This window comes from Phalacrocorax aristotelis, chromosome 5 (genome assembly GCF_949628215.1).
Source record: "Phalacrocorax aristotelis chromosome 5, bGulAri2.1, whole genome shotgun sequence".
Taxonomy (NCBI): Eukaryota; Metazoa; Chordata; class Aves; order Suliformes; family Phalacrocoracidae; genus Phalacrocorax; species Phalacrocorax aristotelis.
In genome coordinates, this window is record NC_134280.1 from 48,978,299 (window position 1) to 48,993,566 (window position 15,268).

General features: G+C 41.2%; 1 protein-coding gene across 1 annotated transcript; it reads right to left on the reverse strand.

Moving 5' to 3' along the window:
- Positions 1-4,838: 4,838 nt before the first annotated feature.
- On the reverse strand, positions 4,839-8,037 carry RAG1 (recombination activating 1). Its single transcript, XM_075092590.1, has one exon. It carries the CDS (start codon positions 7,950-7,952, stop codon positions 4,839-4,841), a length of 3,114 nt encoding a protein of 1,037 aa, XP_074948691.1. The 5' UTR covers positions 7,953-8,037.
- Positions 8,038-15,268: the final 7,231 nt, after the last annotated feature.

Below are 15,268 nucleotides of genomic sequence, written 5' to 3' on the forward strand. Positions count from 1 at the left end.
TTTCCTACCCTATCCAGTTTCAAAAAAGACTAAGGGACAGGCTTGAGGAACAGCCTCCAAAAATCAAACTCCAATTTGGTGTCTCTACTTGACCTTTGAAAATTGTGACACCAAAGCCCATTTTTTCTTTCAAAAAAACAAGACAATAACATTATAAACCTTTTGATTTCTAAATACATACACATCTGCAGGAAGAACGGGACACTGGCCACTACCACAGGTGTGCAGGACCTCCTCCAGGTGGTAGTTATTGTGTATTCCCTTGTCCACTGGCTCAGAATGCCCATCTTCAGAGGAAGAACTGGGCATTGAAAATACATCCCTTGACCTCTCTCCTGATGCTGCTAGAAAAGGTGCTAATTAAATCTTTTCTGATGTGTGTTTTTGTATTATGGACAATATTAAGCTTGATGCAGAAGGCTCTCAGGAGTTGCAGCTGGTCAGCTTGTTTGAAAATTATGCCATATTCAGTCACCTAAAACAGTACTTTGAAGAAGAGCAGTGACAGGCTTCATTATTCTTCATTTGATCCCGATTCCAGTAGGAACACATGGAAAGTAAAATTCAGTCAGTTATTACAGATTTATGAATAAAGGAGGTAAATCATCATAATTTACCACGGAACCCTTTGAGGCTTGGTTTTTTGTTTTCTATGGGTTCTGTTTTTTCCATCCGACATTTTTTATTTGAGGTCAGCTGAAAGAACTAAGTTAGTGATATAAAGTCCAGCAATTAGATGTCTAATTACCTGATTGAACAAAGAAGTCAGGTAGCTTAATTTGCTCATCATTAATTCATCCAAACCGGTTGGTTTACGTAAGTCTTTTGACCCTCAGATATCACTGCAGGGAAGAAAGAGTTCTGAAGTAGAATAAAGGGAAGCTACAAACAATGAACTGAAGGGTAGATTGGAACTAATCTTTGCAGCTCAGTCTATGACAAGTAGCCAAAATTTGATGCAAAGGATGCACGAAGCCAGCAAAGAGGCTTAACATATTAGCATGGATGTAACAGTGCAAGGCTGATTTTAAACAAACACTGGGATGGTATTTGTAAATGAAGCAAAAGCCATTTACAGACCAAATAAAACTGTTTTAAAATTAGTTTAGTTTTCAGTCAAACAGTTGCCTGTGAGGAAAGGTGCTGAAAGGACTGCTGAGACTCACAGAGTAATCTTCATCTGTGATAATTTAGTGACTTCTAGAATAGGGCTGGAATTGCAGTTGTCTCTGGGTATTAAAACTGCCTAAATATGAAAAGAGTCCACAATTTGAATTAAAAGTAAGACTGTTACCATGAAATTATGTGCATAGTTGAAAAACTTGTAAGAAATACAAAGCCAGAAATGTAAATGTTTACAAGACCTTTATTTTAAACAGGTGTAATGAATTAAGAAACTGTAATACAATAAGAAAAAGTACAATTATGAAGCCATGCTGTGAGACAAAGCACGGAACTCAGTGTAGTCAGAATTAGGATGCTGTAAATATCCAGAACTTGTTTCTGAATTACCTGACTAAAAGTCAAAGGTGATTTGCTTAAAGTCAGTAGAATTATTCCGTGAGGAAAAAAATATGTGAGACCAGAATCATGGCTTCTAGCATAGTTCACATCATTTCATAACATGGCAATTCACAATACAAAGCCCTCGAATAAAACCAAACAAAACAAGATACAAAATGTGATTGTATAAAAACTACAGTCAATACAATTACAGAACAATAAAATTAATTACTGAAGGATTTGTACCAAGTATTAACAAAAAAAGAAAACGTGAAGGTTTGAAAGAGTACCATGAATAAAAATGTATCCATATTTCTAAAGCCTCTTCAAAAAGCTTAACAATAGACTGCGCAACCAAATGATGTGCCTGTCTGCAGTCAGAACTTGTTTGCCTTCTGATGCATGGCTGTGTACATGCAGCACTGTTATCCCTGTTTACAAAAGCTTCACTTGCAGGTACCTACCCTTTCAGTGTGTTTGTTCTAATGAGTTCAAAACTCTCAAAGAGGGTCTCTTGACTTACAGAAGATGTCAACAATGGGGAAAAAGAGGTTTAAACTAGATTCAGGAGAAAAGGGAAGGGAAGGGAAGGGAAGGGAAAACATAGCAGTCATTCTCTACTCAGCTATCCTGCCCAGAGCTGGTAGAGTGTGAAATGTGTCTTGATGGCTTACTAATATTTCCCAAAAGAATACTTTCACATGCACCACATTCCTCTGTCCCCATGCAGGTTCTGTTCAGTCTGATGAGCTACCCCAGGATATAAGCCTCATCTTGAGAAATACATATATGGGTAACACTTACTAAACCCTTTTGAAGGCAGTGAGACGAATCACTTGCTGTTACATCAGCAGCTTGTTAAAGTGAATTTGGAATTTGAAAATGTCAGCAGAGTCACTGAAATTCCCTGTGCAAAATGAAGCAAGTCTGGGCTGTCACTCCAGTGGCACATATGTATTGCAATGAACGGATTACTTGGGGGTGAAATTTACTTCTGTGCAAAAGGCAGCAAAAACTGTATATACCACTTCAATGGAGTGAAAATCACCATGAGGTGAGTCGAGGTTGTTAAACTGGGCCCTAGGTTATTCAAGCAGAGTCAAGGATGAAAGGTAAGGTAATACTGTTGTCCCAAATATACATATAGAGGAAAAAGAAAAGTGTGCAACCATTTGCATAATGAAATATATGCCAACCAAAAATGCAAACTATATCTGCATTTACTGCTAAAAGATGCTCTTTATACCTGATATTTATACTCCCTGGAAAACTTGTTGTCTGCATTTATTGGTAAAGAATAATACTTATGTAAACCTGGTATTTATGCTCTATGGGAAATACTTGTTTTATTCAAAGAACTGAAAAAACAAAATTAATCCAGAAATGAACACTCAGTAAGCGTAGATGTACATGGTACATCACACAAAAGACACTGTAGTCCATACGACTGCTTAGAAAAGTAAATGTTTTAAGTAAAAGGCATTATTTCCAACTGCAAATTTTGACATAATGATAAGCTATATTTTAAAATGCTAAGCTATATTTAAAAATTCTAAATTATAGAATACTTTAAAAAATAGTATTTTAATTAATAAAATTGAACAACATAATCGGGATAACACTTATATTTGTACTAATTACGAACACTTAACTCTATTTTTTCACTGTCCATAAATGGTAAATACCAGGCCCTCAGAGTAAATAACATGAACAAGATACTACTAAACAAACCTCAGACCATTAATTCTTTAAGTTTGTTGTTCACCGACACTCACAAACCAACTTCTGCCACATCAAAATAAAAGCAAAAAGTGGATTCTTTTATATCTGTGCTTTGATTGTTTCTGCATTTAGTCTTGTTTCAGAAATATTATGCCAAACACAGTAATGCTGTAGCTACAGGTGCAAATCTGAAAGGCTAAGTGATTCCAAGGCATCTCAGGTACTTTTGAGTATATTTCATGAAAATGTCATTGAGTGAAATTCATATAATTTTAGTATATGAATATATGAAATACCACTTCAGAAAGGCAAATACCACCAACAAAATTGTTCATCTAATATAGTACAGAGGAATGCTGACTAAACATTGTGGTAATAATGTAAAATACAGTATGCAGTAATTTCAAGACAGTTCATAGCTTTTTAACTAATCTTGTATGCCAACTATCTTTGGGGTTAATAAATATTATTACTCTTTTTTGGAAAATTAGACTATGAGTGTGGAGTATCCCCAGGTGTGAAAACGCTCTATAGCAGATACAGTTGGAGCACATCAGCAGCGGTCAGTGAAATATCCTAATAGAGAAGATCAGAACACTGGTATTTATGTGATCAGGGTAATATCCATATCTTGAGAAATGGGTCTGCTGTGATTAAAGTCACTTGGTAAAACTGTGGACCTGCTGGTGTTAGTGACAATTTACTGGTGACGTCAGCAAGGCCAGGAATTCACCCAATAAAACTCTACTAATACGAATTATGCTATATACTGAAGTTACCATAGAAATCTAAAATGCTTGTGAAGCAACAAGCTACACAGCAGAGCTTGAATGTACTTTGTATAGTGAGATAACCACAAGGCACTGTACATCCTGATTTAGGAGCACAAGTTTGCATTTTAGAGTAAACAGACTATGATAAAAATATCTTTAAAAACTTCCAGTTACCTTTCCTATATCTTCATATAGTAAATTAGCATGGTGATACCACCATCTGCTCCTAAGCAGTACTACAATATAAATGTTAAATAATAAAAATACTTTTTAAAGTTTGCAAAATCAAAGTTTGCATCTTCAGTCAGTATTTTATACAAAAATAACTGAACTTTATCCCAAAACAATTACTCAAGTGTCTCACTGATGAATCTTTACTTATAAAAGTCAAAGGACTGTCAATAAAATAATCAAACCCTCTTAAAAATTAAATAGCAAAATAGTTTTTTAAATGCAGACAGAACAAATAGCCATGCTCCCTTTTTCAGCAACTGACATAACTGTCCAGAATCATATTAATTCCAAAATACTACTTTATATAAAACCTTGTTTACTTTGTCTTTCTCACTTACAAGCAACACTCTAGAACCAAAATAAACTGAAGACCCTTTGCAATTTGCTTCTGCTTTCATCTCACATAACAACTGGTAAATGCACCACAGCATTGCCTCTTGGAAACACCCAACAGATGTGGTGTTCATTAAACTGCACTCACCACCTTTAAAAGGGGGTGTAAAAATGATCATTTCAGACTTCCCTGTACCTCTATAGGCCTGAAAAAGAAGCTGCCTCCTTGCAGGAAGACACCATCACAAACCCAACCCCAAATGTGTTTTACATTTAGAGTTCCGCTGAATCATTGCCTTCCAAGACCTCCAGTGGCAAGGAGTCACCTAAACTATCCTCTGGATCAATGGTGAAGCCCTGGCTTTTTAATGTTTTATGAGCATTCATGAACTTCTGGAGGTACTTAGAGGTATATAGCCAGTGATGCTTCAAGACATCCTCCATCTCATAGCATTTGGACTGCCTGGCATTCATTTTTCGGAACCTCCTGAACAGTTTGTTTCCAGACTCATTTCCTTCACTTGCCCAGGCCCCAATGGACCCATCTCTTTCAATGATTTCAGGAACATGAGCAAGGGTTTTGTGGAAATAATTTGTAATCTTGCCTTCATATCTGTACTTGAACTTTGTTGATAGGAGCTCAGCAAAACGCTGTGAATTGTAGCTATACTGGCAGAGCAATTCTGGACACTCCTTGGCAGGACAGGAAGATCGCCACACTGGCTTCATCTTCAGATAAAGGTCCATTAGTTCTTTTAGGGCTTCATGCCTTTCCTCACACTTTATTAATTCACATACTGCCTCTACGGTCTCCTTGGACATTAGCTTTCTAGCAAAATTTCCACTCATCCTCATCATAGGCTTCAAGTTCATCTTCTTCCTGAGATGTTTATCAAGAGCCAACTGCCACCTCTTCCTCTCCTCTTTAGACACATCAGGATTCTTATAAACTTCACCAATCTCCATCTGGAAAATCCTATAAAATTCTGCTGCATTGCCAATGTCGCAGTGCAGTGCATCTATGGAGGGAACGGTCTCAATAAAAGGTTTGGCTGAAACACCCTTCACTCTGTCACGGAGCTCATCAACAGATTCATGATATGGGTTGGACCTCCATATTTCATATCGCTCCAGATTTTCAGCATGGTTCCTGGTTATCGAGTGGAAGACCAAATTCTGGGATGCTTCCAAGCGGGTTGCGTCACAGAGCGTACAAATGTAAGTGGAACCTGAGGCCTCCAGCCCTTCCACTTCACGCACGAGCTTCTCATCATATCCTGTACCCCTAAAGATGAATTTGAATGTTCTCAGGATGCCTCCCATTTCAAGTAGAAGTTCACTGTTTTTCATAGCCTCTCTTTCTGCTATGAGGGGGCTCAGGATTGCTGTCAGAGTTTCATGATCCGATTCATCAGCCAGCATAAGGCACAGGGGCTTGCAACACAACTCTGAATTGGGCTTGACTTCTTCAAAGATCCTCTTGCTTTCATTCCCATGTGATATAGCGATATTCATGACTGTGAAAGAAAAGCGAACAGCCTTCTCTGGGACAGCAGGCCCGCTTCCATGCTTCTCACTGACATCTCCCATTCCATCACAGGACTCTTTTACTACCACAGTGAAGGGACCATTCAAATAGTCATCCAGGTTTTTTGCTTTCATGCCTTCCAAGATCTCCTCCTCCATGTCCTTTAAGGCACAAACCAAAGCTGCATCATATCGAAATCTCTTTGCAATTGTATCTACTGGGTAGTCATCAACTGAGAGTGGCAATCCTGATAGTCCATCTATAATTCCCACTTCTGTGTTAGTGGATACATTTTTCAAGGGAGGTTTCCACTCGAATGGATGGTAACCTGGCAGGAGGGCTTTCTCAGCAGTGCGAAGAGCATGCAAAGGCTGGAAGATCTGCCTCCCAGTGACAGCTTTTACCGTTCTGTACATTTTATGATATTGGCTACAGCTAAGAAATGTGTTGACTCGGATTGCCAGGCAGACAGCAGGGTGAAGTCCAGATCCCCTTCCTTGCATTATAGCCTCCAATTCATCTGCTTGTTTGTGTTCATTTTTTGCTCTTAAAGCTAGTAGGAACAGTGTCATGCATACAGCCTTGATATCGCCACCCTCTTCTTTCTCAGCAAAAGCCTTGACCTGACGTTTCAGCTCCCTCAGACGATGTTTCTGAGCTCTCCTGGTCAAAGACAGGAGATGCTGCCTTGGTCGGCCGCCTTTATTTATGTAGCTGTAGAGCTCCCTATCTTTCATCTCCTTGTGGCTGGAGAGGTGTTGGCCATATTTTCCATGCAAGATCTCTTCATCACATTCCTTTATAGGGCACCTTATACCCAGGCTATCAAGGATGTTCAGGAAGGATTTCACTGGGGTGACCAGATCAGTAGGGAAGCAAGGATACCAGCAGGAAGGGCAATAGCTGCCCATAACCTTGATACATTTAAGGATGCAAGTTCTGCAAAATAAGTGTCTACATGTTGTTTCCACTGGATCTGCCAAAATATGCTCACAGATCTGGCAAGAGATGGATTTAACGAAATCTGCTGGGTAATCAACTGCAAGCAGCTTGGTGCTGAGATGTATATTCTTGCAATTGACAATCTCTTTCATTAAATTTTTGTTGTTTATCTGTGCTTGGTTCTTTACACCTCTGTTTACTCGAGCACGTTCTGCAATGACCTTCACACGTTTGCCGTGTTGTACACTGGGTGGTGGCTGGCTTTTTCTCTTGGCTCCCCGACTGGTAGTGTGGCACACATCACAGTTTGGGGAATGGGGTTGCCACTCCATCGTGCTGTTCCTAGGAAAATATACTTCACATGGAGTATTACTGAATTTTCTATGGATAATACTCCAGCAGTTGTGACAAAATCGTGTGGGGTGGATAGTATCAACATCCCCTCGCACATCAATCTTAAAAACCTTAGCGATAAGATCTGGCCAAGAGGTTGCTTTTTTCTCTTTCTTTCTCAGAAGCCACAGAGTTTCATCATCTACTGGCCCATGCACTGGATGAGTTCTTTTGTTACAATCAGTTTTAAATGAAACTCCACAGATGCGGCAAAGTTGCTTCAGGTTGTTCTGATGAGCTTTATTGTCTTGTGTTTTCAAGTCATTGGCATCTTTCTTAAGTGCCTGTCTATTGCCCATTAAGTCCATCTTTTCTCCTCTTGGCACTGCTTTATCATTACACAGGATGATTTCTTTGTCTGAAGAAGTGACCTCTTCTGCATGATCTTTGTTTATGTGCTGGGTGTCATCAGAAGGTGTTTTTTCAAATGGTCTCACTTTAAACAGCTTGAATTTCCATTCAGAAAATTTTGTATATGGATGCTGAATTTCTTCAGGCAGGTCCATCTGTGATGCTACAGACATCTGTGATCTGGCAGAAACCAGATCACCTGAAAAAGAGAAAAAAGTTGTAAATTACCTTATCTTCCAAAATTAATAATAATGCCATGGTTTTTAATAGAACAGTTCTAATCACCTTGAGAAGTGCTTTGAAAGTGAGTTATTTGTCCAAGACACCTACTGAATTAAGAGGCCCAGGTATGGCTGTCCATTCAGTACCTCAGATAAGTACCCAAATGCTTTTTGACTCTGATCCTGAGGCATCCACATGACTATCAGATCACCAATGTGCCTTACATAAATCCATTAGTCATCTGGTACAAATATCCAAAATTGCACCTTCCTTCTTACACCTGACTGAGCTTACCAAAAGTAAAGCTACCATAGACAACAGAATTACATTCTGAAAGTTTGGTGACCTTTTTATATGAAACTGAACTTCACTGGTGTCTGAAAGATAGAATTTTGTCTGCCTCATGCTATATTATCTGAATCAGCAAGACCACTGCTGTCAGACCATTTCTTAGTCCTTGATCTGATCTGGTGTCTAATACATGCCATTTTACATGCACAGAGCAGCACATACTACTTGATCCCAGTGTAGAATTCATTCAGGCCCCAGTTTTGTAAAGTACTGCAGCATATACTTAATGAATGTGAGTAGCTCCATTAAAATAGGAGGAGTGTATCCTCTGTTCATGCAAAGCGCTATAGTCCCCTGAACTCTAAAGGATAGGACAATATATACTGGCTGCAGATACGCTCTAGAGAGAATATTTATACATTTTAAGTTAGTCCTCTGTTAATGTACCCTGCTGAGCACTCTCTCTTTAAGGATTACTGGTACTTTTCAAATTTGATCCCAATTTTAGTTTTCAGAGATGCAGCCAAAAGTATTATCAATGTGGTTGCCACAGAAATGTGGTATTGTGTGAAAATAAATACAAGACTTTCACCTCAAACACTGAAACTTTTTGCTACTGCATCAGACTTAGAAACAAAATTGTGTAGAAACAACAAGAGTGACTATTTTTCATTACCTGGCTATGAGAAGTGCACCAAGTAAACAAACAGTATAGAGAAGATTCAATTATTTTCTGATTTATTTTGGTTTTACTGATCTGGTTGGTGTGAGTAATAAAAATTAGGAAAACTATACATTAAGACTATAGACTAGAACTACAAATAATGTGGGCTGTGGTTTCTTTAACTGATTATATCGCCACTTAGCAATTCATATAACTTGCTAGTTCAGCATCTATTCAGAAGGTGTCCTTCATAAGAAATACATCCAAGTCATGGTCTAAAGTGATGATGCCCAGGGTGTTTCTGAGATTTTTTCATTTATAACCTTTTGGTAAAGCATCATTTCAGTACAGTCTTTGAGAGTCTGTTGGGAAAGGACTGCAATGCTTTGATTAAGTTCCAGATCCAGAATGACATTATCAGTCTGCTCAGCTCTTTCCTTAAAAGCTGTGTTTAACTTCAAAATCGTTCATTAGGCCTTGGCAACTAAAATTTAGGTTTGTTTTCTTCCCAGCTTCTCTTCATTTCGTCCTACTGAGAACAAGCTGCCCATACTGCTGCCCCATCTGCCTGCATTGCTCCTTCCAGCTGCCTATACTGCTACATATCTCTGTCTGCACTGCAGTCCCCTGCTGTCCATCACCAATCCAGCCTGGCAACATGCTTGCTTGTATTCTGCTGTTCACAGATCTGAAGTGCAGCTGTGCCCAGATGTATTCAGAGCATTACTACTGTCTTGCTTTCTTGGCTGCATCTTGTGGCAGACTTGGTAAAATCTGTCTGCTGAGCAATAACCAATTTGCCCCTCAATAGTCTTGTGTTTCTATTACCTGCAGAGTAATTGAATAGCTAGTTGCCCTATACTGTCCACAGATACCTTTTCCCTACGTAACACCCTATGCAATTTTGTGTAATTTCACCATCTCCAGCAGCACCTTCAGAATCTCTTAAACCATGAGCAATGCCTCCTCAGGGTGGTATCTTTGTCATTGTAAAGAAACAGCCAGCACCAAGTACATTTAGAGCAAAGCATTTAATACTTTCTCTTCTCTTCTAACCCTTTGACTAAATGTCACCTTAGTGCCATACTCATCTCCAAAGCCATGACCTAACTCGTGCTATTAATCGCCAACTCGTGTGAATCAGACAGGGTTTACCCCTGCTAAAGAAAAGTTCAAGCATTCTTTTCTTTTTTTGTCTTTCATTGAACATGCCCTGGAAGAAATGAATGACAAAGAAGCCCTCTCAGGTCACCCAACCTTTGCCTTCTGCAGTAGATAATTGTTGCCAGCAGGCTATTCATCAAACACTTTGAATTGCCTAGCTCCCAGGCAGCTGAGATTTGACCAGCTCTCTTGGGAGAGTTAGAAATATTCCCAGTGCTAGGAATATTTCCTGCTACACATGCTAAACTTGCGTGTGTTCTGTTATTTTTGTTGGGGGTCACACTGAACAATCTTTCTTCTCCCTGCTTGCCCCACTCAGATTCTTATGGAATGAATCCCAAGCATGAACCCGCAGCAGTGGTTATTTAGTCGACTGTGACAGCTATGTTCAGTTTAGCTTTTTTCTACCCTGAAGAGGGAAAATAAATCTCTTTTCTTCCCAGTTCACAATATTTCATACATTTCTGAAGACGAGCAAGATTGCAATACTTTTACCCACATCAAGGAAGGCCTTGCTTTATAGTCTCACTGAAGTGAACAGAACAATCTCTGAGGTGAGGAAGCACATATAAAATAAAATCATTGACCTGCACATTAAACCAGGAAAAGGAACCAACACTCAAATGTCCTACAAGCATCTGGGATGCTGCCATCAGTACTGCCAGCCTACCTTTAGCTCACTGTCAGTCTGTAGAGCTGCTGTTATGTCTGCCCGGTTTGCTCCAAATGTCAGGCTTGCTTGCTTTCTCTCCTGCGTGCTCTCACTTGTTCTGTGTTCCCTCTGCTTTTTAAAGTCACTACAGTGCTGTTTATCTCACTTATCCCTGTCCCTCTGAGCTCCCAGTATCACCCTGGTGCTAACCACAGGTTACTTCAACTAAACATAATACAGAACTCTCAAATCCAGGTGGCACCTGGCAATTTATGAGGCTTAACCACAAAATTCATATAAACAAGGTCTTCTTATGTGAGACTCCTGGGCTCTGAGAGAAGTATGCAGACTCTCTGAGGAGCACCTGCACTGTTTTTTAACACAAAGTTTTGCATTTGGCTTTCTTCTTTATAGTTTCAGAGCTGGTTTCTTCACTGTTAACTCTCAGAGAGGAAACCTGGTGTCTGGTCAGACGACTGTCCCACTTCAAAGCTATTTCATCGAAGGCCAATGGCCCGCTTCCTCAAGTCAACAGCAGCCAAGCTTCTGGGGTTTGGGTGGATTGAACACAAGTTTCACAAAATGTCCTTTCTTCTGATACCAGTATTTAATTTTCAAGGATATTACCTCTTTGGTGATGTACATCTGGGATCTTGAGGGCCCTGGGCAGGAAGGATAAATCAATATAAAAGCTAACTATATACATGTTGAGTAACTACTAGATGATACTACACCAAGTATAGGCTACAGGCAGCCACAGACAGTGGACAGTAGAGCCTCTTTTCTGGAGAAGCCCAGTCAAACACTCATGGTTAGTTTGCACACAGCAACTGTCTCAAAAACTGACTTGAAGTGGAAAGAAACCAAATTCTATCACACAACAGCACCCTGTATGTTTTCAGTCTCCATATTGTGCAACAATTCTAGCAATCCATCAAGTTCACACTCCAGAAGCAGGAATTTGCAATAGCAGCATAACTACATAAACACCTACCCAAGCATTTCCCTTTCTCAGGAGACTTTGTGATCCTACAGGACTCAAATCCATTTCTGACTTGCACACTCTTCCCTGACAAGGTGGCTATGAGAGAGGCCACTGTGCTTTCACTGTGGCTCAGGATCTCCCAGTTAATGTGGCTCCTGCCTGACAGCATCTTACACAACACTGATGGCAGCCAGAGGGAAGATCAACAAAAGCTGTAATATTTGGCATTTCATATAGCAAAAAGAGGCAAGAGGATTCCCCCTCTATTATCCACTCTGATCTTAAAATGTTTCCAATTCTTAGAATCATAGAGTCATTTAGGTTGGAAACAACTCTAGGAACATCAGTTCCAACCATTAACATACCACTGCCAAGTCCACCACTAAACCATGTCCCTGTCACATCTACATGTCTTGTCGTTACCTCCAGTGATGGTGTCTCAAGCACTTCCCTGGGCAGCCTGTTCCAATGCTTGACAACACTTTCAGTGAAGGAATTTTTCTTACTAATCTAAACCTCCCCTGATGCCGCTTGAGGCTGTTTCCTCTCGTTCTATCACTAGTGACCTGGGAGAAAAGACCAACCCCCACCTCACTACAACCTCCCTTCAGATAGCTGTAGGGAGCGATAAGGTCTCCCCTCAGCCTCCTCCAGACTAAACAACCCCAGCTCCCTCAGCCACTCCTCATAAGACTTGTTCTCCAGACCCTTCACCAGCTTCGTTGCCCTTCTTTGGGCATGCTCCAGCACCTCAATGTCCTTCTTGCAGTGAAGGTCCAAAACTGCACACAATATTCAAGGCGTGGCCTCACCAGTGCCGAGTACAGGGACATGATCACTTCCCTACTCCTGCTGGCCACACTATTCCTGATACAAGCCTGGATGCTGTCAGCCTTCTTGGCCACCTGGGCAGATGGCTGCCTCATGTTCAGGCAGCTGTCAACCAACACACCCAGGTCCTTTTCCACCGGGCAGCTTTCCAGCCATCTTCCCCAATCCATTCTTGTAAGATGATGTCTTCTTGGAGAAGTGGTTAATCCTGAGTTTGTGTGCCACACGAGAGGCCAACAGTTCCTCAGTAGCCAAATGTAAAGATTCATGCTAAAGCAAGTAAAGTATGGAGAAAGTAAAAAAAGTATGCATGGCGTATGTAATGCATGGTAAAAGTAAATGAAGTTCAGGGCCAAACCCTGATGTCCTTGCTCAGATTCTGACTCACAAAACCCTAATGTGACATAAATCCCTGTCAGAAACAACTGAATGGGAGTGTCAGGATAAGGTGGAACAGAAATCATAGAGATTATTCCAGGCCAAGGCAGTGTGGGACAAGGATATCATAGCTGAGGCATTTATGAACTTCTGAGAACAGTAGATGAGTCCTTAGCCCAGCCCTGGTCCTGAGCCCAGCTCTTCCACTGTTCCTGTTTTGCCTGGACTTCCTAACAACCTGCCTGTTTTTACTATTCACTCCCTAGCATTTGGAGTGACGTTCTCAAAAACATATCAGTTCGGGCTGCAATACCAGATATCAATCAAAATCACTCTCTGCAGCAGTCACATACTAGTTTCCTCCCTTACCTTGAAATGGCAGACACAGCTCCCTGACAATAGGCAATGTTAGCATTGAGGGATTTGGGGGTCTTTGAGAAGTAGTTTATCAAATCTCTCCCTCTGGGGTGCCTATTCAAAACTTCACTCAGGTAGCTGGCTACCTGCCCTGTCCCCCTGGGAGCCTGAGTTCCCGTGCAAACAGTGCGGTACAGGCTAGGCAGCAGCTTGGTTGTCAAAGCATGAGCATATGTAAGCCTAGTCAAGTGCTTTACTTTCAAAGTACCGAGAAAATCACCTTGAAAAAATATTGTCTTGTAGAGATACTGCAGGCAGCTAAAGGTTTTAATTGATCTCAAATTGCTACGGCTTTGAGTGTGTTTTATGTCCGTATGAGTATAATTGCTCAACAGTTTTAGCTGCACAGATCCAGTGCTGGAAAATGGTTTCCCTGTGCAACTGGCACCACCGAGTGGAGAAAAGCATTTTTGCATTGGTTTCTTCCCATAAACCCATACAGGTTTGGAAACTGGTCTGAATAAAGGCGTTTCATTTACCCTTGGAATAAAAACTCCAGATAAGTTCCTTGTATTCTCAATTAAAACAGGCTGGACATCAGTGCTCTGGGTACCTGTATCTGTAGATTACTAAATATAGCATTTTTCACCCATAGGAAACTCTCCGTAAGGATATATACGATATAACAGATATAAGGATATCTGTTTTACAAAGCTATGTAATGACAAATTTCCTTATTTTACACCTAATGATAGTAAAATACAGTTTGCTCACGTGGCAGCAGAAATAGATAGCTCTGAAATTCAGCCATTTGTCCAGGAAAGGGTCCACAAAGTTTTACTTTTAAAATTTCTTCTTAACATAACTATTTTTTATTGTGGTACTTTGGAGCCCTATCTGATGACCTAGCTTTCTCTCTGCTCTAACTCTTAGCTTCCAGGAAGGTCCTAACAAAAAATATGAGTATGTTTTGGACAAAAGCAGTGCTTGGAGTAGTGCATTAGGGCCTGGCATGCGCCTCTGCTCCACAAGCAGCACCCTGCCTGCGTCTGGGAGCTCAGCACTCTGAGGGAGACAGGCAGTTTGGTGATGGCACCAGCCCCTGGTTTACAGCAACCAGGGAGCGTGGAGCGTGGCCAGTAACACTGAAAATCCCTGGAAAACTGTGGACCCACAACCCCCCCAGCTTATATCCGCCCAAACGCTGGGAACAGAAATTTGTTGTGTTTGAGTATGTGTTAGTTGGCAATTCTTGCCAAGAAAACTCGCAAATTCCCGTTTCGTTTTTAAGCAAATGAAGCTGTCTTTGCATTCATGCCATCCTGGTTTTTCACTTCCTTAAAATCGCCTGTTGTCGCAAGCCACCGGGAAAGGTTAACCTCAGCTCTTGTCCTGCGGGAGGTGGGTGCCTTGCGTTGGCTCCTGCAGGAGTGCCCTTGGGTCAGCTGAGGTTGAGATAGAAAAATATTTCTATTAAGAATTTGCTTTACATTCAGAAATGGCTTTTTTGTGTGTGTCCCAAGCCATTTGCAGAACCCACCCTTGACCAGCTTTTAACGCCAGATTTTTAATGGTGCTCACGATGGGTGTGAGTGAACTTTCAACACAAGGTTTTTAATGGCGCTCAAGGCAGAGTGAACCTTGATGGTTATTTATAAAAGCATCATCAGTGAGGAGTGAAAACCAGTATGGCAGCACGAGTCATTGCCGACACAAAAACTGGTGGCAGTTTTATTTACTTTTTGCACGAAAGGGGTGCCAGCTTCACTCAGATTTCAGCAGCCCTACGGAGGCCGCCCCCACCCCGGAGCGCCTGGGGCCGGGCCACTGCCCCGCGGGAAGGACCCAAGCGTTCGGCCCCGCCGTTCCGTTCCGCCCCGCCCCGCCGCCGTTCCCCCTCCGCGGCGGCAGTGGGCGCTGCAGCCGGCCCGCCCCGCCGGTCTGA